Source organism: Stenella coeruleoalba (genome assembly GCF_951394435.1).
Source record: "Stenella coeruleoalba genome assembly, chromosome: 6".
In the NCBI taxonomy this organism is placed as follows: Eukaryota; Metazoa; Chordata; class Mammalia; order Artiodactyla; family Delphinidae; genus Stenella; species Stenella coeruleoalba.
Genome location: NC_137151.1, coordinates 64549661 through 64572720, shown reverse-complemented (window position 1 = coordinate 64572720; position 23060 = coordinate 64549661). Strand labels below are relative to the sequence as shown.

Below are 23060 nucleotides of genomic sequence, written 5' to 3'. Positions count from 1 at the left end.
TCAGCCCACATCGCTCCCAGCAGAGATGCTGCTGTGGCTGCCACTTTGGTGTTAGCAGGTGGAACGGGTTTTTACTCGCTGCCCCATTTTAGGTCGCTTTTCCCACTCTTGTGAAATTTCACTTGTACTGCGTTTCAGGTGAAGCTGCAAGAGCAGATCCAGCTCTTCAAGCCACTGGGAAGCTTAAATACCGTGCTGTGGCTTGGTTTGGCACTTGATGACATGTCTGAGTCAGATTTCACTAGACTTCCAAGGGAGCCACTGTGTTACATTCCTTGACTATAGTTTTGGCAAATGTGTTGCCTGGGTTTCAGAGTTCTGTGAGTTCTTCCAACTTTGACCTCATGTTTTTCTCTCGCTTTGAATTTTTTACCCTTTCCCGTAGTTGTGAAATTCAAACCGCTTTAATGCCACGATCTCCCACATTTCCAGCTTTGCCTCCTACCCCTTTCACGAGGTCTCACTCAGCTAGGCCTCGCCACCGGGCCTGTTCTCCTACCCTTCTTTCCAACCCTGGGGCCTGGGTTGCAGCCAGTCGTCTGTGCTCCTTCCTTTCACATCCCCGCCACCCGAGGGCCTGTCTGCCTGCCTTCTGCCACTTTGTCACTCAAAGTCTGGTTTCTGGACCTGAAGCATCAGCATCAGTTAGAAGCCTCTTAGAGATGCATAATCTCAGCCCCCACCCCAGACCTACTGGATCAGAATATGCATTCTCACAAGGTCTGCAGGTGATCTGTTTGCACATTCAGGTTTGAGCAGCGCTGCTCTAAGTCACACATCTTCCGTAGATTGTGTCCTAATTGAGGGAATAGAGTGTTGGAACCCAGCTATTCTGTAGGCAGAATTGGATAAAAAGAATTCTTTTTTCATCCATTTATTCATCTTTGGGTGATACTTTGGTTACTTTTAGGGATGGAAGGGATGAGTATGTTTGGGGGTAAATGGCTTTGCCTACCCATGTGGGTAAAGTTAAGGCACTGGGAAAAGCTTGGATAATTTAGTTGATAGGCTGTTACCAAGAAAGGATTCATACAGCAACCATCATCACTGTTGAAAGGAAATGGGGAGAGTAGTTCTGTAGAAAGAATATTTGACTCAAGTAATAGTTATATTTTTCAAGTTATAAAAAATATATAAGGGGCTTCCGTGGTGGCGCAGTGGTTGAGAGTTTGCCTGCTGATGCAGGGGACGCGCGTTCATGCCCCGGTCCGGGAGAATCCCACGTGCCGCAGAGTGGCTGGGCCCGTGGGCCATGGCCGCTGGGCCTGCGCGTCCGGAGCCTGTGCTCCACAATGGGAGAGGCCGCAGTGGTGAGGGTCCCATGTACGGGGGGGAAAAAAAAAAATATATATATATATATATATATATATATATATATATGTATACATAATTGTCTTGGCTGGGTGGGGGTCCTCTTTCAGGCTGCAGACTTCTCTCTGCTTCCTCATGTGGTGGAAGGGGTGAGCTGGCTCTCTGAGGTCTCTTTTATAAGGGCACTAATCTCATTTTTGAAGGCTCCACCCTCGTGACCTAATCACCTCCCAAAGGCCCCACTTCCTAATACCATCAGCTTAGGAATTTTGTAGGGACACAAACATGCAGAGCACAGCAAAATTATAAATACATTTGACCCCTGAACAATGCAGGTTTGAACTATGGAGGTCCTCTTATACTTGTTTTCTTCAATAGTGAATACTATAGTACTACATGACTATGGTTGGTTGAATCTGAGGACATGGAGGAATGAAACCTTGGATACCTAGGGAGGATTTTTGATGAACGAAGGGTCAGCGTCCCCTACGTTGTTCAAGGGGAAACTGTATAAAAATTTTGTATCTCTGTAAAAGGCAACTAAGCAAAAGGTTTATATATAAATTAATTTAAGGGTTGGATAGGCCAGTATAACACCTATTTCTTCCTTTTTAAAAGTGTATTTCTACCCCGTTTGTGGAAATATCACTTAATATGGGGGTTCAGTGGTAGCACAGGTCATATCCCAAGGCAGAGTGACCGGTGTTTTTCCCTAAGGCAAGTTTCATCGTGTCATTACACATTAGAGGCTCTACTGCATGGAAAGGCTGTGTGGTAGAATAGGTGGTGTAGGAGTGGGGGATATGGACTCCTGGCCAAGCGGTGAAGAGGGCAGTGAGATTATGAGTGGTCAGACTGATGCAAGTCCCACCTCTCTTCTCAGGACCCACCTCTTCTTCTTTGATCTGCCCTTACTCTGCTCATAGGGGTATATTAGTAGTGGTAGTATCTGTGTCTCTTCTTTTTTTTAATCCTCAGGACTTTTAAATATCCAGCTGGTACCTCTAAGGCCCTGAAATTTGAAGGAATAGAATTTGATAAGTTACATCCACAGGCTATCTAAAACAGTTTCTCCATAGGTTAATTAAAAGAGTTTCTCTCTCTCTCTCTCTCTCTCTCTCTCTCTCTCTCTCTCTCTCTCTCTCTCTCTCTCTCTCTCTCTCTCTCTCTCTCACACACACACACACACACACACACACACACACACACACACACACACACACACACACACACACACACAGAGTAGCTCACTGCCATCATCTCAGAGAATCTGATCCTCTAGGTAGGAAGTGATACTGGCCATCTAAATGCAAAGGTCTAAAAAAAACGTGTTTTTCCAGACTCTGACCCGGCTTTGCTTCCATGCAAAAGAATTTCCTTTCATATGAGCACCGGTTGTTGATTGTATGCTTTAATGATTTAAAAGTTTGGTGTTAGAGAGCTAGAAAGGCATTCATTTACATCGGATATAAAATGGTGAGAATGCAGAGCGCACACACTTGGAAGACACATTATTCTCATTTCTGTGAATAACGGGGGCATCTGTTTAAACTGGACCCTACATAGAGCTGCAGGCCTTCAAAGTGGGCCATCCCCACACCGAGCAGATGCTAGCCACTTGAAATAGGAATGCTGGTCAGCGTTCCATTTCTCCTTCAGAAGCGTCTTATGGTATCAAAACCTAACACCAGAAACAGATGGAAACTGGACCTTAGGTTTCAGATCTTCTTCAAAGGACAGGAGGTGCTGAATTGAAAAGTGTTAGATATAGAAAACCTGTGATCAGTGAAGGGGATGAGGAAAATGATGAAGGGGAAGTATTGTCATAGAATGCAAGGAAAATAGGAAAATTAGTGATTTTCTTACAAGTTTATCCATGATAAAAAGCACCTAAATAAATGCATGTATTAAGATGTATATATGTGTTATATATCATGGTATTTAGGCCAAGTTAATTGACATGTAGGGTCACCTTAGTAATTTGAGGATTAAAGTAGTACTGGATATATAAAGATAGCAGCTCAAATTGGAATATTCTGGTTGGCAACTTTCAGTTAACGCAAAGTAGACACTCATTGTTGAAAATATTTACAGGATGCACAGATATACTTTTATTTCATCATAAATACATAATGACATAAGTGAGGTTTCTGTGATGACTTAGGTTAGTCATTCTTGTGGCTTTTGGTCAGCACCTTGAAAGTGAGTTACACTGGTCTGGTACCTTTGATTGAGGGTTAGCATTCAACTGACTTTTTTTTTTTTTTGCGGTACGTGGGCCTCTCACTGTTGTGGCCTCTCCCGTTGCGGAGCACAGGCTCCGGACGTGCAGGCTCAGCGGCCATGGCTCACGGGCCCAGCCGCTCCGCGGCATGTGGGATCTTCCCGGACCGGGGCACGAACCCGTGTCCCCAGCATCGGCAGGCGGACTCTCAACCACCGCGCCACCAGGGAAGCCCTCCACTGACATTTTATAGGAGTCATGTGGCGGTAACATAAAACAGCAAACCAAAACCAACATGAGCTTGAGTATTGCAGAAAACTGTGGCTTGTTGAAGTTGCCCATGTGTTTGGTTTCAAAGCTTTGTTGTTTTGTCTTTTGATAAAACTTTTTTCTAAACTGTGACCCACAGAGCATTATTTTCCTGCATTGTTCCTGTGGATTCAACTATGACAGTTTGTCTACTGCAGGACTTCTCAGAGCCTTTGACAGTACTAACATACCCTGTGACGTGACGCCTGTAAACTGAGATGTAGTATCTGATGTTGCCCAAGCTTATTTCGTTTTACCAGCTGCCTCTCCCACCCCCACCTTGCTTTTTTCCTTGATGGAATATCTACCGTGGAAGATAGTTTGGGAAATGGTACTCTAGCATTTTTATAGGTAGTTTTTCATGTACCATCACAGCAGTGCTCAGAAACAAGCAGTTTTGTTGCCCCTTTTTGGATGAGTGAGGAACACCAGGGTTCAGGTTGGCACCAGGACCCAGGTCTCCTAATAGCTCACCAGTCTTTTATCTCTCTGTCGAGGCTTTGGGTTCAGGTAGGAGGCACTTATCACATATGGCCGCTGGGGGGGGGTTGTAGAGCTGTGTGCTGATCTGAAGTTCCTCTGTCCTGTGGCTGGTCCTCAGGGCTCTGGGGTCTCCTGTAGAGGCCTTCCTAATTCTAGCAAGTTGATAACGAGGGTGAGAGAGTTAGTTCTCGTGTGGTTTCTGTGAAATAATGGTTTAGGCAGCCCCTTGCCCAGGTGTGCTTTAAGTAGGAAAGTTACCCAGATATTCAACTATGCACTTGTGTCTTGCTTCCTGATTTTCGCCCCATGGTACATGTCATGTTTTGCTTTTTTTATAGAAAGAAATTCAAGCCATGAGTCAGTGCAGCCATCCCAACGTAGTGACCTATTACACCTCTTTTGTGGTAAAAGATGAACTTTGGCTGGTCATGAAATTACTAAGTGGAGGTAAGTGGATTTTGTCATTTTTGTTTGTTTGCTTGTTTTCTTTTTTTTCCTTTTGTGTGAGTCAGCATATTGAATAAGACTTTAGATTTGATCCCCTTACTCCCGTATTTATAAGTTTTCTTGGTTTATTCTTTGCCTAGAGAGTAAAGTCCGGATTTCTTCACATTGATATTCAGAGCCTTTCATAATTCAGCTTAACTTGTAGAATATCTGTGTCCTCTTTTACCCCGGCCTTCCAGGTGTGGGTGAGACTCCTCAGATGCCTTCTGCCCTCTGAGGTCTCTGTGTTGTTACTTAGCCCCAGATGTCTGTCTATCCTTCTCCATGTGCCCAAGTCCTAAAAGGCCCCATCCTCTCTGTAGCCACCCCTTACTCTCTTTAGAAAAGTTAACCAATCCTTCCTCTTTAAAGCTTTCATTCTTAACGTTATTCAAGTCTCTAACACACTGTAATGAGTTATTTCAGTGTGGTTTACTAAAGGTCCGTGGTGATGGAAATGTTCTGCGGCTGTGCTATCCAGTTTCTACTAGTGGCTCTTAAACATTTGACATGTGGCTAGTGTTACCCAGGGACTGAATTTCTATTCAATTTTAATTAGCTTACATTTAAATAACCTCAGGTGGCCAGTGGCCTATGGTATTGGACAGTGTAGTTTTAGATTGTGGATTTCATGAAGAAAGCATGTGGGAAGGTGAAGGAACTTTGCCTGTCTAGCCTCAGATCACGGAAGTTAAAAAAGCCACGGACAATTAAATTTATAAGACACTTTCCCATTCCTGTATTTTATCTCTTTTAATCTTTGAACGTCACGCTTTGATAGGGGAGGATAATGATAACGGTTAATTTTCTTGAACACTTCCTCCGTGGCTGGATCCTGTGCCAGGTGATTTACTGACTTTATTTCATTGTAATCTGGACAACACCATTGCATGGCAGGTGCCCTGATCCCTGTGTTTCAGAAAGGACACCAGAGCTCAAGAGAGTTAGGCTGCTTGCCCAAGGCCACACACGTCGTGCCTGTTAGTGCTGGGATCTGGACACGTAAAAGCTACCCTGCGCTGCAAGTATCATCACCTTCATTTTACAGACCCGAAAACTGGAGCTGAGAAAGCCCGAGGGATTCCTTCCTAATACCCAGCATCCCCATACCTCTCAGGTGTTCTCTTTGCAGGGCGTCCCTTCCTGTATATCCATCTTACTGAGACGTGAAGTATGGTTAGGAGTAGAGGAGAACATTTGGTGGTACCTGGACGAAGCCAGAACTGACAGTGCAGGGTTTATTTGGTGGAGCCCATTTTTATCTGCAGACCCAGTTCAGCTAAGGCTAAATCAAGGCAGCATCACAATTAAAAAAATTTTTTTTTTTTAGAGAAACTGTCTTGGATGCAGCAGAGGTCCTGCACTGAGATGACGAAGGCATTGTAATCGCCTTGGGTCTGCTTGTGTGGGTCTCGGTAGGGAGCCTGGGAGAGCTTAGTTTGGTTCTGTTTCCAGTCTTGTCAATCCTATTAGTTATTGTTTCCTTGAGTGCTGACTCTGGCTTTTAATTAAAAGGGAGAAGAAAAATGGAAGGAAAAAGGAAGCCCGTTGGAGCCTACCGCAATGTTGAGTGTCAGGACTGCTTCTTGGTTCTGCTGAGGGTGGTGCTGTATTGATAAGATGATCTTAACCTGGCCTCTCCTTGTAGGGGGTCCACTAACTGAGGAAACAAGAAATTCTGGTGACCTGGGGCCCTGTGGATTTTAATTCCTCTCTTTATTTTTATCCCAATTAACCTTTTATAAGCTTGAGAATATCCCCTGTGCCCTTTCCTAAGGACTGGATAGAAAATTTCATTGTCTTTTTAAAAGAATCCAATTTAGTCTCCCCTGGCCCTAGGTAAGAGGAACAGGTTTCCACAGGTAAGGGGAATGTGGGCAGATGTAGCCTTTCGCTCATTTTGCTTTCAGCAGGCCAGAAATGCATGCATGCCTGGTATGGTATATCCTTAAAAAAAAAATTAAAATGTTTTTGGAAGTATCGTTTTCTAAATGACCCCCAAATCCAAGAGTCAATGAATAAAGAGATGTTTGTTTCTCCCTGAGGGGAAAGGTATGCATTTGTTTTCTTCTATATTATTTTATTACATCAGATCTCTTACTGAGTGGCAGGTGGCTAGCCTGGTGTAGTAATATCTGATGGGGAAACTCAGTCCTCTTAGTTAAATCAGGGAGAGCCTGAGATAGGCTATTTGGTAACTCTTCAGAAGTGTTGAACCCCCAGGTAATTATGGCTCTTAAAGTGACCGGGAAGTTTGGAATATTAATTAACATGTGTTGAAGCATGAATTCACAGTGCCAAGGATACTAATCTGTTTATAGTAACAAAATACTATGTATTTATTTCTTTATTATTAAACTCTGTACATCACGCCTCAAGTAAATGTAAATGAAGATTGCCTGGAGTCACAGAAAGGAATCTTCTGGTTATAAGCAGGGGTCTAAAGGCAACAGACATTTTTTTCTCTCCTCCTACCTGAGGTTAAGGAAAAACTGCGCTTCTTTCTCTCAGCAGTTCCCTGCTGTCTTTTCTCCAGGCCTCTTATTCGTTTCTTTTTCAGTTTAGGCATCCCGAACCCTCTTTTAATCTGTAACCAGTTGCATGTCTACGGAAAAGGGACTAACTGTGAAGTGGCCGTGGACAGTCTTCTGCTTCCTGACCCAGAATCCCTCTCATTAAGTTCAGCTGGATGTGTGCTTGCAAACTTGGATTTAGTGTTTTTCTGGTCACGGGCTACCATGCAATTGTTTGTATGCCTTGGGAATATTTGTGTTAAATAAACAAATGAAAGCTATATTTTGTTGTTCTCGTTTAGCTTTTTATTTTTCTAAGGATTTTAAAAAAATATATTATTTATTTATTTATTTAATTTATTTGTGGCTGCATCGGGTCTTAGCTGCGGCACGCGGGATCTTCGTTGAGGCATGCGGGGTCTTCATTGTGGCTTCTCTCTAGTTGTGGCGTGTGGGCTTTCTCTTCTAGTTGTGGTGCGCAGGCTCCAGGGCGCGTGGGCTCTTTAGTTTGCGGCACGCGGGCTCTCTCGTTGAGGCGCGCGAGCTCAGTAGTTGTGGCTCTCGGGCTTCGTTGCCCTGCGACATGTGGGATCTCAGTTCCCTGACCAGGGATTGAACCTGCGTCCCCCGCATTGTAAGGCGGATTCTTTACCACTGGACCACCAGGGAAGTCCCTCGTTTAGTTTTTTAAATAAGGAGGACTATTCTGGAAAGGTAATGAAGGTGCTTATACAGTTGTCTAATTCTTCTTTCTGTCCACTTAGGTTCAATGTTGGATATCATAAAATACATCATTAACCGAGGAGAACACAAGAACGGAGTTCTGGAAGAGGCAATAATAGCAACAATTCTTAAAGAGGTTTTGGAAGGCTTAGACTATCTACACAGAAATGGTCAGATTCACAGGTATGACCCCTGCAGAGATGTTTAAATTCAGCTGTTCATATCTTCAGTCCTAGTTAGTAAAGAATGCTAAGGAAACACACCTCACGGGTAGGTATTGACATATCTCTAACTTAGGTAGTTTAAATAGATGGGAACAAAGTACTTAAGAACGAAACAAGAGAACAAGTTTTGATGAATTATATTGGTGTATTGGTTTATCTGCTTTCACTGAAATAGGAGTAGACTACAGAAAGTACTGTGGGGACTCAAAAAAAATCAGTTTACATTTTATACTCATTTGAAGTATACTCATTTGAACTGGATAGCATCTCTAACTTTCTAATGCAGGCGAGAGTGTTCCAAACATTTAATATGTTAATTATTTTTGACATGGTGGTGGAAGAGAAGGAGGGGAGGCACTAATTTCATCTCTTTTGTGGCATAAAATGCTACTTCTTTAAATAGCTAAACAGCATCGCATATGAGTGCCTGATGCTTCAAATGGGTTAGTGCTCCTTGGGCCCTTAGGAATTGTTGCAAGTAAATAACCACTTACCACTAATATAAATATTGCAATTCCCTTGCCCTGAGCTATAAGTGAGCTGTATGTTTAATGGTATCTATTATGTCTTTCAATAATTAGAAAAATATTACTTTAGAAGGCAAACTTATAAATTGTCATTTTTCTTAAGTGTTAAGACTACTCAGCACAACTTCTACATAGTGAAGAAATACGTTACAGAGTATTGTAATTAGTATTTACCATCAGTCTCTCCCCAGAGGAGAGACTGATCAAATCCATTGTTTCAGAGGCTGAGGGGATTGATTGGAAGTTGCATCACAGACACATTTAAGTGGAAGTAGAACCGCTTTACATAGACTGGGCTTTAATTCTCGATAAAATGATAGTATTGTGTGTATATGGCAATCTGTAACTCTGTAACATGAAATAATCTACTCATTATTGTTTTAATTAAATCTGGATAATGATATCACATAAACTGTTCGTTATTAAAATCCTAATCATCCCCCAGGAGCAAACTATAAAATCACAATGTACCTTTGTAACTTTTAAAATCTGTGGTATAATTTTAATATTTATAAAATAATAATTTTGTCAAACATCTCCATTGTATGATATGTATTAAAGTCTCCCTGAGTGAATATAATGTCTGTACTCCATAATTAAATTCTCTCTTTTTTTTTTTTTTTCTAATAGGGATTTAAAAGCTGGTAATATTCTTCTGGGTGAGGATGGCTCAGTACAAATAGCAGGTAAAGCTGGCAAAGATAAAACATTCTTTACCTGTTTACAGAAGTGTTAGGGCTTCAAAGAATGTAGACTTGTTCCTAAGAAATGAACAAATTGCATGTAATCTGTGTTTTTAAATTGAAGTATAGTCGATGTACAACATTATGTAAGTTACAGGTGTACAGTGTAGTGATTCACAATTTTTAAAGGTTATAGTTATTATAAAATATTGGATATATTCCCTATGTTGTACAGTGTATCCTTGTAGCTTATTTTATACATAGTAGTTTGTACCCCTTGTACAGTCCCTCCCCCTTTCCCTCTTCCCCTTGGTGACCACGAGTTTGGTCTCTATATCTGTGAGTCTGCTTCTTTTTAGTTATATTCACTAGTTTGTTGTATTTTTTAGATTCCACATATAAGTGATATCACACAGTATTTGTCTGTCTCTGTCTGACTTATTTCACTTAGCATACTACCCTCCAAGCCCATCCATGTTGTTGCAAATGGCAAAATTTCATTCTTTTTAATGGCTGAGTAGTATTCCATTGTATGTACCACTGTATCTGGGCTGCCCTATCATAGAATGTTTCGGTCTGAGGTATAACATGTTTTCCTGCTATTTTAGAATGTGGCCTTTTAATAAAAAACAATTTTACTTTTAATTTTTTTATATTTTCTACCTTCCAGATTGAGTAATGGTGATATTTATATAACTGTAAGAAGCACTTTTGAGAGTTTTTGGTTGAGTTTGAAAGTTTAAAACCATTGTACACATTAATTTTAAACCTTTTATTTCTCAAGAGGTAGCTGAAAGAATTGTGAACTCTTAAAATCTAGGGCTTATTTTGCTCTTAAATTTGACCCTTCATGGTGATTCTTGACAGTTGATAGGCATGGCAAGGCAGTACAGGTCAAATGAGTGAGAGCCTCAGGCGGGAGCCTTCTATGTGCAGAACCTCTCATTTTGTCAATGCTCCTAGAATAGCCTGAAAGGCCTGGTTCACAATGTAGCCATGTTCATACCAACTCTTGTGTTACGCCCGGTCTGGGAAGGTCTGTCTCAGCATCCTCTCAGCCATCATTGCTTTGGGCATGTTTGGCTGAACAGTCCTTCTCCGTACGGGACTGTCCCTGTCATCGCAGGGTGTTCAGCCTTCTGGCTTCCGGGCATTAAATATCACCAGCAGCACGTCCTCCCAACATCCTTGGTGTGAAGATCATCCATCTAGCTTGCGTTGTTGACGAAATGCTGAAGATGCTGAATCAGCCTAACCTGCTTCTATTTGAGTTGGAGTGGAAGAGTCCTACCTTCTAGCATAGGTTTAGGGTCTTTACATGTCTAGTTATTAGAGCAAAGTTGATGGCATTTCTTCGTCCCACTCTTGTTTCTAGACAAATCTGAGGATCTGGGGTTATTATTAGAAATGTGAGAGTTCAGCAGAAAACAAACCCACCCTCAACACAAAGGATAAGCCTTGAGTCATCTCTTTGTTTCATTATTTGCCCCTCTCTCGGTACCAGAGGACCAGTCAGGTGATGATGCCCTGGCCTGGATGGCGAGCGTGATGCTGACCGTAGGCTCTGTATTTAGTTAGGTACACTTACGGGGACCCTTATTGAGTTATTTTTTAAAGAAGAGACAAGGTGTCTTGAAAATACAAAAGGGAAACTGAGAATTTGTTTCAGATCAAATGTTTCTTCCCTAGGGACCTAATAATGGAAGTGTTATCTTGTAATAGTCCTCCCCTTTGAAAAGATAAATTCAGTCAAGTTCGAGACCGCTGGGGAGGCACTTGTTGTGTCAGTTAAGCACAAAGGCTTTGGAATCAAACAGGCCCAATTTACTACCCACTGTGCAACATGGGGCAAGTTATTGCATCTCTAAGCCTCAGTTTCCCCATCTGTGAGATGGTGATGATAATGCCTATCATTCAGGAAGACGTGGATTTCCTGTGCAGCTATTGAATCATAGGATTCAGACCCCTGTAAGTGCAATGTGCTTTTGGGAGTTACTGAGTGTTCTAGGTAGAGAGGAGATGCCAGTTTGCAGTCGGGAGGTATTTCTATACAGGCATTTTTATTAAATTGTCTAAAAAGATCCTAGAAGAAAGGACCTTAATCTTTAAAACTCCAGTGAAAGGCTTCCCTGGTGGCGCAGTGGTTAAGAATCCGCCTGCCAATGCAGGGGACACGGGTTCGAACCCCGGCCTGGGAAGATCCCGCATGCCGCAGAGCAGCTAAGCCCGTGTGCCACAACTACTGAGCCTATGCTCTAGAGCCCGCGAGCCACAACTACTGAGCCCCCTTGCCACAACTGCTGAAGCCCACGTGCCTAGAGCCCGTGCTCCGCAACAGTAGAAGCCACTGCAATGAGAAGCCCACATACTGCACCAAAGAGTAGCCCCTGCTCACCGCAACTAGAGAAATCCGCGCACAGCAACGAAGAACCAAAGCAGCCAAAAATAAATAAATAAAATAAATAAATTTATTTAAAAAAAACACTCCAGTGAATTGGTAATGAATTTTTTAAATTAAAAAAAATATATATATATATTTATTTAGGCTACGCCGGGTCTTAGTTGCAGCATGTGGGATCTTTAGCTGTGGCATGTGGACTTCTTAGTTGTGGCATGAGTGCGGGATCTAGTGTCCCAACCAGGGATGGAACCCGGGCCCCCTGCATTGGGAATGCGGAGTCTTACCCACTGGACCACCAGAGAAGTCCCTGAATTTTTAATTTTAAAGAAATACACACATTTATACCTATTTTTTTTACTCATAATTTTATATTCTCTGTTTTACAGAGGATCTTCCAAATTGTATAAGTTTTATGTCCCATGAAGCCTGGATCCACCCTTGCTTACTGTTGTTGCATGAAGTAAATGAATGTGAGAAATGCTTAGTGTGACCCCCAAAATGGCAATAGACAGGAAAAGACAGTCTAAGCTTATTTATCATGATAGCGACGGAGGTGTCCCAGTTAAATATGGTATATGGTGTATCTTCACTGTGGAAGACCTACCAATGGAGAATGAAAAGTTCTCTGTACACTGACATGAAAAAAAATCACCAGGCTACGTGGTTAAGTGAACACAACAAGGTGAAATACAATGTATATAATATGCCACCTTTTGTGAAAGAAGTGGGGAGAAATAAGAATATATGTATTTATGTGAAGAAACGTTAGAAGGATAATGGCAGTGGGAGCAGGGGTGGACTGCTGAGTATAGACCTTTTATAACATTTTGAATTTTGAACCATGTGGAAGTATGACCTAGTAAAGCAAATGAAAAGAAATGACTCAACAAACTTAATGAACTCGCAATAAGTCAGAGCCATTGTTAAACCTTTTATTGTGGAAGTTATCAAACGTAGCCCAAAGTAGAGAAGAGTAGGAGGAATCCTCTGGTACCCATCACCTGGCTTTGGTCCTCATCAGTCTTTGGCCAATTCTTGATTCACCTCTCTTTCCCCTCCCTGCTTTGGAGGCTCTTATCATTATTGATGCCGACTTTTGTTCTTGAGTCATCTAAGTTAGTGCCTTATGTATGCGTATCTTGTCCTTCCTCTAGAGAGTGGCCTTTATCCCACAGGCTAGGGACATTATGAAGAAAAGACTTCAAGTAAACAACTGAAAGTTTCAAACCGTCCAGCATCAGATAGTCTAGCTGTTAAGAAGATAATCTCTGAGATCAACTGGCTTGGTTGAAATTCCCTGGTTACCACTCAAGCTCTGGGACCTTGGTCAGGTGACTCAACGTCCTAAAGACTCAGTTTCCTTAAAGGGAGATACAGGTATAACCCACTTCATCTTTTTTTGTGAAATCAAATGAGGCTCTTCACATCTAGCAGTCTTATAACAGTGGCTGGCACATTATAGATACACAGAAAATAGCAGCAGCTGCTACTGCTAATCCTATTACCGCTACTCTTTCTACTGTTAACTACCGCTACTACTGTTACTCCAACTGACAGGATCGCACCAACCCCCTCTCGCACTGCCTGGAGGTCATATGTACCTCAAATTTGTCTTGCAGGAGGTTCAGCTCTGAGGAGCTTTATGCGTTATAAAAAGGGGATGCTTATTAATTATGGAACTTGGAAGCTAACTTGTCATTAATCTTGCTCTAAGCTGATAAAAAAGTACAGCTAATTTTCTCTGTTTTGTGATGAAATGATCATTTCTGACTAAAAGGGTCAAAACAGCAGTGAACTGCCTTTGAAATTCAGAGGCAGGTCAGCCCCTGGCTTATTCTACCACCTGCTACTCTGCCAGTCACTCCGTTCCATTATTCTTTTTTTCCTTTTTTTTTTTTTTTTTTTTGTGGTACACCGGCCTTTCACCGTTGTGGCCTCTCTTGTTGCGGAGCACGGGCCCAGCCGCTCCGCGGCATGTGGGATCTTCCCGGACCGGGGCACGAACCCGTGTCCCCTGCATCGGCAGGTGGACTCTCAACCGCTGCGCCCCCAGGGAAGCCCTCATCCCATTATTCTTGTCAGATTACCGACCCGAGCTCCTTCTCTGGACCTTCAGGAGCACATTGTGCTTTTCTTTTTTCTCAGTTGGGATCCCCCGAGGTAAGATTTCCCGACTTTTTCTCTCCCTCTCAGGTCTGTGGGTTTTTTCCTCACCCTGGGTGGTGGTGTTGAGTGGAACCAGCTGGTGGGTGCAATGTTTGGCTCCTGGGTTCGGAAGCGCCCGTGCAGGAAGCCACCGCTTGGGTTGTCATGAGGATTAAATGTGTCAGTGTCTGTGGTGCTTAGGACAGTGCCTGGCACATGGTGAGTACTTTATAGACAGCCATTCCGGGCTTTCCTTGGTGTCCTTTTTGTGTGTGCGACTTCATGCTTGTGTAATGACGTTACCCGGAAGCCTCATTTCCGGGTGAGTAATGGTCGGCTATCAGGCGTGTAAGTTTCCACTTTCTGTTGATACATCTCTGGAGCCATTATAGCTTTTCTAGAATTCACAGTGAATGTTCTCCATGTCCTCTAACCTGAGCATAACATTGAGTTTATACAGTATTTAAATTTTTTGTGTGGTTTTAGCTCTAAAATAAGATTATTGCATTAAAAAGAAACAAAAACATTTGTAATGATTTCTTGGAAGAGCTGGATGCTGCTGCTCTCCCCGTGTTACAGGAGTTTGACTTTCTTAGTCAGGCAGTGGGTCACTGCCTGAAAAACTCGGACCAGGAGTCCTCAGGTCTTTTGCTGGCATCTTGGGTGGGTGAAGTAGGGGAGGAGGGTGGGAGAGTTGAAAGCAGAGACTCACAGCAACAGCAGAGCTAGACCATCTCTTTGTTGCTGTTATATTTGGACAAATAATCCGCTGCTTTTACTCAGATTATTTGTATTCTCTTCCTTTCACATCTTTATGCTATCTAGGCTCTGTTTTTTGAAATACGAGTTAAACTGGGGAGAACTTTGCATTTATTTCTTTGAATGTAATGTTTGTTTACCTTGAGAGTATTAATACGAGTATTCTTTTAAAAAGAATTTTCTTGCTATTCTAATAGAAAACATAACATTTTTTATTAAAATCACTCACTCTATATGTACATATACGCACACACACATATATGTGCGTGTGCGTGCGCGCGTACGTGTATTCTCTTTTTCGGAACTTTTTATTAGAAAAGGGAACATTAAGGGGCCAGGTTCAGACCACTAGAAACTCTTGCCTTATTATACAGCCAACAAGTGTGGTGAATAACGCTGGTATGCTTGGTTCTATTTTCAGCAGCTCCAATTCCATGGGTATTATATATATTTTTATTGAGTGTGGCTGTAAAATCAGTACCTAACGTGTATCGAGTGTTTCCTGTGTGCCAGGCCTGGTTCCATGTGCTGAGTGCAGCGTGACTCATTCAGCCTCACTGCAGCCCCATAGGGAGGTGCTCTTATTATGCCTACCTCACACGCTAGAAGGTAAGATACGGAGAAGGGAAGTAAGTGGCCCAGGTCACACGTAGAGTAAGTGGTGGAGTCAGGCTTCAGCTTTGGGCAGTTTGGCTCCAGAGCCTGTGATGCCACGTCTGTGGGTTTTCTGGGAAGACAACCCTAAATCTGGATTTGAGTGATCTCAGTTTTTGGTGGAAGACCAATAGCAATCACTAGCGCTTCTCCATCTCTGCAGATCGATTCTGTTTGGGACCAGGGAAGATATTTAGCACCTTTTCCCTCCTTGCTCACAGCATCACGGGTAAGGTTTTAGGGGATGGGAGAAGCCATCATCTTAGGCATCATCTGGTGCAGGATTAAGCGTGGTAGTGACACCACACTCTTTTCAGACTAAAAAACTTCAGGTTAAATGTAGTGAATTAAAATCCGAGGATTGCCTACTCAGGGTTTAAAAGAAAATGCTTTACTTCTTACTAGATCTGTGCTCAGAAAACCTGTGTGTGTGTGTGTGTGTGTGTGTGTGTGTGTGTGTGTGTGTGACCTCCTGATAATAAACTTGGAGCAGATGCCTTGGTAAGTGTAACAGATTTTGCTACAATATGATAGAAGGAGTGGCTATTTGAATGGCATGCTTTTCCCACGGCCTAGCATTTTCTTTTCCAATATGATGCTCTGTCATAAACTGTCAGGACGAGCTTAGTGCTTTGTCTGGCAAGTGTCTAAGGCTGTTTGTCCAGAATTATGAGAGATGCTATTTTAAAACATTCATATAAAACAGGTCTCTTTGGGGTGGTCACTACAAATATATTTATCTTAGGATTTTTAAAAAATAGTGAACACTCTTAATCTACTCTAAAAATGTTAATTTCAAAACGATTGATTTCTGAAGAACTTTCCAGAAACATACAACTGCATTATGTAAGGTAGATCTGATGCTCATTTTCACTTACTTTTGCCTTTTAGGTGTGTGTATGTGAGTGAATTGTGAATTTCCCATTCCTAGTTTTTCACGACAGAAATCAAATCTGGTTCTAGCTAACTATGGCAGCCTAGAAATTTAGAAAGTTATCATCACATCTATCTCAGTGTATCTGAGCCCATACATATCAGCTTATGCTCTAGGTTTTTCACTGTCTAAGGCACATTGGTGTGACTTTGGGTAGCATCTCTGTTTTCTGGGAGGGAGATTTTTTCCTTAGTCAGCCTTCAAATGCATTTTCAGCTTTAGTCAGTTTCTTGAATACTGAAAACTCTATGACTAAAATTTCTGCCAGGAAAACTTGCAGCTAGACTTAACTTGCTTCCAGTATTCAGATATTATTCTCAAGGAGCCAGAGGAAAGTGCAAGGTGGTGGAGTTTTTATACCCAGAGCTGCTGGGTTCTTTTGTGTTCCTTCTGTGTTCTTTGGCTTTGGTAAAGTGTATTGGATGGGGGGAGGAAAGGAATATTTCTCATGTTATAGGGAAGAGAGGCTGCTGCTTCAAGCAAGGTGGTTTGGGCTCCCTAGGTGCACCGGAGGCAGCCTCTGATTAGTATAAGAGAGCTCTGAAGCCCATGAGGCATCGGATCAGGAAAGGATGATGTGGCCATATTTAAGGGTGCTTTGGTCTAGAGCATGGGCTCTGACACCTGACTGCTGTGAGTCCAATCCTGGCCCTGTAGCCAAGTTATTCAACTTCCCTGCGCTTCAGTTTCCACATCTGTGCAACGTGAAAATACCAGAGGGTTAAAGGAGCTAACACACATTCCATTTTAGAATTAGTGAGCTCGTGTTGCTTTTGTATTGAAATGGGGTCGTGCCCTTTAATTATGCAAGGTGTCCTAAGATCACCGGGAGGCGGCCGGGAAAGTTAGGTTGAAGGCACCTCGTGTGACCGCCTGCCATATCATTTTGCTCTCCCTCTTTCTTTCTTCTTTCCATCAATTTCCTCAGTATCACCGGAGTAAAGAATCTGCAATGCAAATCTCACCATCTGATTACCTGGCCTAAAATTTAAAACTTGCTGATGGAATAAAGCCCTGGTTCCCTAATGTGGCATATGAAGGCCCTGACTGTTTTTCCAGTCTCGTCCGCCACTGCTTTCTCTTTACTTCTTTGTGATCCCCCTTCTCTACCTGGCTCACTTCTTCTCCTTCCCGATTCAGTTCAAGGTGTTCTTTCCTTGAGAAAGCCCTTCCCATCCTTTCCTCTACCACCCCCGTTCTCGCTGCATTAAGCACCTTACCCTGGTGGCTTGAAAGTGCCCTTAATACATTCCAACTAGATTGCCTATTACATGATAGTGAAATTGGGTCTCTACGTCCCCCTTTTCCCTCCAGACCGTATATCAAAACTTACCAGCGGTAGAAACCCCATGGTGTTCATCTCAACACTCCCTATTAGTGCCTGGCACGTGGCAGGTGTTCACGACCTTTTGGCCAATGTGATCTGAGCGGTCTCACCGGGCTCTACACCCATATGCATCCATCAGTGATAGGGGTGCTCGTGTGAGTCACAGCTGAAAGTTCAGACAAGCAAGAATATATCACCTTAACAGAGAGGAAGGTGAAAGTATTTAAAATATTTAGGCACATACACTAATGCATACTTTTAAGGCTGAAATAATTTTTTTTTAAATATAATTCAATTTAGTAAATTTCTCCAAACCAGTCTCCAGAAAGTTATGAGATTTACATCAACTAACGCATCTAAACAATTCAGGATATAGTTTCAATTATAATAATAAGTGAATTATCATTCCACGTGAAATGTCCATTTTATTAAGCCTGAAATAGTTTTTTAACAGACACGTTTCAGCTCTGATTTTAGGCAAGCTCTGCCGTAGCCAGCTGGCGATGAAATGATTAATTAAGTCAAGGAAGCGTGGAGCAGAAGCGTGAATTTAAGAGACATTGGGCACACTCAGAAAATAGAGTACAGTGCAATTTAACATCTTGGGGGAGGGTATAAATTGCTTTGTAGTGAACCAAAGTATGTTTTGAGTTTCAGGAAGTTTGATAGTTATGTGAATTACGGTTTAACAAATTATGCCAAAATTCTCATTTATTCCTTTTTTGGGGGGGGGGTTAAGTAAATAAAGACAACAAATTAATGTGGCTTCCTGAATTTCGGAATCTTGACAAATGGTACCATTTGGTGAACCCTCTGGTGTGAACCACGTATACAATCAATTCTGGAAACTTAGTTTTCCTTTCCATTTGTATACCATCGGGGAGAAATACTTGGGGAGATTTTCAGCAGCCTCCCATCCTTTAACAGCTGCTAGCAGTTGTTTGAACAGCAGTCTAAGGAAATCTTACTGAGTGAACTCAATGGGGGAGGACCACTTTGCTCTGTATGCCTGCTGGAATCTTTCCTCAGCTGTGCACGTTCAGCTGCAGGGGGACAGGGTTGAGCTTCAAGGAAGAGTGCAGGAGGACCCTTCTCCGTCTGTCCGCCCTTCTCCCCTCCCCTGCCCCTTCCTTTCCTCCCTTTCTCTCTCTTCCTCCCTTCCCTTCTTTCTTCCTGTCTTTAATGGCCTGCACTGTCATTATTAAATTAAATTTCATGTATTACCACAAGCTGCTGAGGTCTGGGGAAAACAAGAGTTTTTTTTTTAATTGAAGCTTAGTTGGTATACAATATCATGTTAGTTTCAGGTGTACAACAAAGTGATTCAGTTATCCATACATATGTACCTGTTTTTTTTTTTTTTCAGATTCTTTTCCCTTATAGGTTATTACAAAATATTGATAGGAGGTCCTTGTTGGTTATATATTTTATATATAGCAGTGTGTATATGTTAATCCCAAACTCCTAATTTATTCCTCCCCATACCCCCTTTCCCCTTTGGTCACCATAAGTTTGTTTTCTAAGTCTGCGGGCCTACTTTTGTTTTGTATAAGTTCATTTGTATCATTTTTTCAAGATTCCACGTATAAGTGATGTCACATGATATTTGTCTTTGTCTAGCTTACTTCACTTAATATGATAATCTCTAGGTGCATCCGTGTTGCTGCAGATGGCATTATTTCATTCTTTTTTATGGCTAAGAGTCCAGTGAATACACACACACACACACACACACACACACACACACACACACACACACATCTTCTCTATCCATTCATCTGTCCATGGACACTTAGGTTGCTTCCACGTCTTGGCTACGTATATAGCGCTACAATGAACATTGGGATGCATGTATCTTTTTGAATTATGGTTTTGTTTGGCTGTATGCCCAGAAGTGGGATTGCAGGATCTTTGGGTAGATCTATTTTTAGTTTTTTAAGGACCCTCCATACTGTTCTCCCTAGTGGCTGCACCAGTTTACCTTCCCACCAGCAGTCTAGGAGGGTTCCTTTTTCTCCACACCCTCTCCAGAGTTTTTAGACTGAGAGCAGAGCAGTTCAACTCCGTGCTTTGCTGGCTCATTTTTATTGTTTTCGTTGACTTTTTGTTTCCCAGAACCTTCAATTGTTCTAACAAAAATGGTCCTTCCCTGGTGAAAAGGTGAACGTTAGGTGCTTGGGTTCAATGCCTCTGGGGTGGTTAGTTGACAGATATTTATTGAACATTTACTATGTTCCAGGCACAGTCTCTGAGCTGATCTGTCGTCAGCAATGGAGACTTCGTGTCTGCTGTCCTGGAGTTTACGGCTCAGGTGAAACAGACAGCTATCAACAATTTGCTATGACATTTAATTTAAAAAATTTGTAAGTGGAGAGAAATGCATATACCCGAGGAATTTAAGTTAGCCACTCTAGGTCTAGTTTAATATGTTGTCCTGGGGATAAATCTTAAATATGTATTGTACATATGAGTAATTTGGGACTAGGCATTTTTGATCAATAACGTCTCATGAGTTACTGCATGTATCATATGTAGATCAGAGATTTTTAGGAAATTTAAATAGATTTAACATGTATTTACACTCTATGTAATATAATTTAACACTTGATTTCACAGAGTACACTTGAGAACACAGTCATCAAGGATTATCTAGCCCCCAGGTCACTAACTTGCCCTGTGCCCTCCCTCAAGTTCTTTGCTGGCCATGTATCACCTATAAAGTGAGGCTCTTAGGCTCTCCAGTTTCCTTTCAGCTCTAAAAATTGTATAACTGCAGTACAGAAGAACTCTGTAACCCCCATGCCCCCCAACAAACTGCCCTTCTCACAGTCTTCCCTGCTTCTTTTAATGGCAGCTCTATCCTATGTAATAGGGCAGAAATCTAGTGTTCCTGACCCTTCTTCTCTTATACCCCATGTCCTGTCCAATTTGTCAGCAAATGCTATTGTGAACCACGCCTCACCACCTCCCCTGCAGTCATCCTGGTCCAAGCCACCATCATCTCTTCCCTGGATTATTACCGTAGCCTCCTAAGAGGTCCTCTTCTGTCCTTGTCCCTGTGTGCTCAGCTGTTTACACGGCATCCAGAGTGATGCTGTTAAAATAAGCCAGCTTGTATCAGGGCTTTACTCAAAACCTTGTAATGCCTTTCCACCTCAGTCAAAGTCCTAGTGGTGGCCTCCTGGGCCTTACAAGATCTAGCTCCTCCTTAGCTTGTTGACCTCATTTCCTAGCCCTTCCTTTCCCTTACTTTCCTCCAGTCAAACTGGCCTCCTTGCCACTCATGCTCCTGTCTCATGTCCTTTGCATGGCTTGTTCCCTCTACCTGGAATGCTGTACTCGATACCTCACATGTCCCATCCGTGAGGCTTCCATGGATGGCATCCTGTGGTGAATTGCAGTGCCTCTGTCCCATACTCTCCATCCCCTGATCTTTTTATCTTTATTGTACACATTAATGTATTCTACATTAGTGGTTCTCAAGGTGTGATTCTAAATCAGCGGTATTGGCATCACCATAAGAGCTTGATAAAAATGCAAGTTCTTGTCCTCTTCCATCCCTAGTTTCTGCTGAGTCAGAAACTGGAGGTGGGGTCCAGCAATCCATATTTTAAGAAGCCCTCTCATGATTCTGATGCACACTAAAGTCTGAGAACCACTGCTGTCTATTGTGCTTCATAATTTTATCCTCCCCACCCCTGTCCCGACTTAAAGTCAGCTCCATGAAGGCAGGGGTTTCTGTTCCTGGTGCTAGAGTTTAGAATGGAAATGGTACTTAGTAAGAGCTGAGGAAATAGTGGTCGAATGAATGAAAGAACATGTGACTATGTAGGAAATTTAAATTAAAAGAATACTGAGCGGGGCTTCCCTGGTGGTGCAGTGGTTGAGAGTCCGCTTGCCGATGCAGGGGACACGGGTTCGTGCCCCGGTCCGGGAGGAACCCACATGCCGCGGAGCGGCTAGGCCCGTGAGCCATGGCCGCTGAGCCTGCGCATCCGGAGCCTGTGCTCCGTAACGAGAGAGGCCACAATGGTGAGAGGCCCGCGTACCGCAAAAAAAAAAAAAAAAGAAAAAAAAAAAGACTACTGAGTAATAGAGTTTAATGTATGTTCCTCATATTTTAGTGACTCTGCTCAGTGTTAGGAGTTTTAAATATGAGGTTTTCTTTATCACAGATTTAAAAATCTGCAGATCTTCGAAGATTGCGTTATCCCCGACTAATCCTTCTTGAAACTTTGTGCAAATGACGTGAATTGTTGCTTTAAATACTTGTGGCAACTGGAATTGTGCTATTTTAATCATCTCCCGTAGGGACCATCTCTTTAAAAGTGTACAGATAGGTCATTCTGGTTTATTGGAAGCTTCTGATAGTCGAGCTAGTTGCGTGGAGATTTGTATGAAGAAGACCACCTGGAGGTATATGAATATTGCATTGGAAGTTTAGACTCACTAATCTTTGATCTGAGTTGCTTGTGCCAGTCTTTGTGGGTATGGCCAGCCAGGAGCCCCCAGCGACTGCAGAGCACGCCTTTGGCTTCGGAAATGATGATCCCTGTATGATATGCTTACCTAGTGTTCCCCTCGCTCTGCTGTCAGTTCAGCAGAGTTGGTCTTACAGATGAGGGTACTGAGGACTGCTGAGTGATTGTGGCCTCGTTGGAGGTCATTCTGAAGGTCATAAAAGCAGATCACGCCAGACCTCCCCAGACTTCGCTTTTTATCCTCGGCTGACTTCCTCGCCATTAGGCTCCCTGCCCCCTCCCCCACCTGCTTCTTCACGCTATGCCTTTTTTTTTTTTTTTTTTTGCCGTACGCGGGCCTCTCACTTCGCGGAGCACAGGCTCCGGACGCTCAGGCTCAGCGGCCATGGCTCACGGGCCTAGCCGCTCCGCGGCATGTGGGATCTTCCCGGACCGGGGCACGAACCCGTGTCCCCTGCATCGGCAGGCGGACTCTCAACCACTGCGCCACCAGGGAAGCCCACGCTATGCCTTTTGACAGCTCAGCGGTCCCGGGGTTCAGTTTCTCAGCTGAAAAATAAGGCAGGTTGACAAGATGTTTTCCGAGGATCTATCTTGCATCAGAGTGTTTCAGTGTCCCTTCATTAGCCTCACTCACTAAAGGCATTCTCAGTCCTGTGTGAAAGCATTCACAGCAGAGGGTGATCTTGGGCATGGAGCAGAGCGTAAGCCAAGCATCTGTCCTGTGGCTACTTTCACCAGAGCATCTTTAAAACTATCCCTCCCACTCCCACTGGGGAGCCAGGGAGAATGAGTTTGTGACTTGGGGAGTATCTGTGGCTTTCCTTTGCTCACTGTAATTATCATAGTTGATAGAAAGTTGACCACGAGTGGGCT

General features: G+C 42.9%; 1 protein-coding gene across 4 annotated transcripts in view; it reads left to right on the top strand.

Annotated features, from left to right (window-relative positions):
* STK39 (serine/threonine kinase 39) overlaps positions 1–23060 on the top strand; it is a 311340-nt gene that overhangs the window by 75819 nt on the left and 212461 nt on the right. For all 4 annotated transcript variants that reach the window (XM_079925347.1, XM_079925350.1, XM_079925348.1 and 1 more), the window contains exons 3-5: positions 4666–4774; positions 8091–8232; positions 9431–9486. In XM_079925347.1, coding sequence (XP_079781473.1) covers positions 4666–4774; positions 8091–8232; positions 9431–9486 — 307 coding nt within the window. The remainder of the gene's footprint in view (positions 1–4665; positions 4775–8090; positions 8233–9430; positions 9487–23060) is intronic.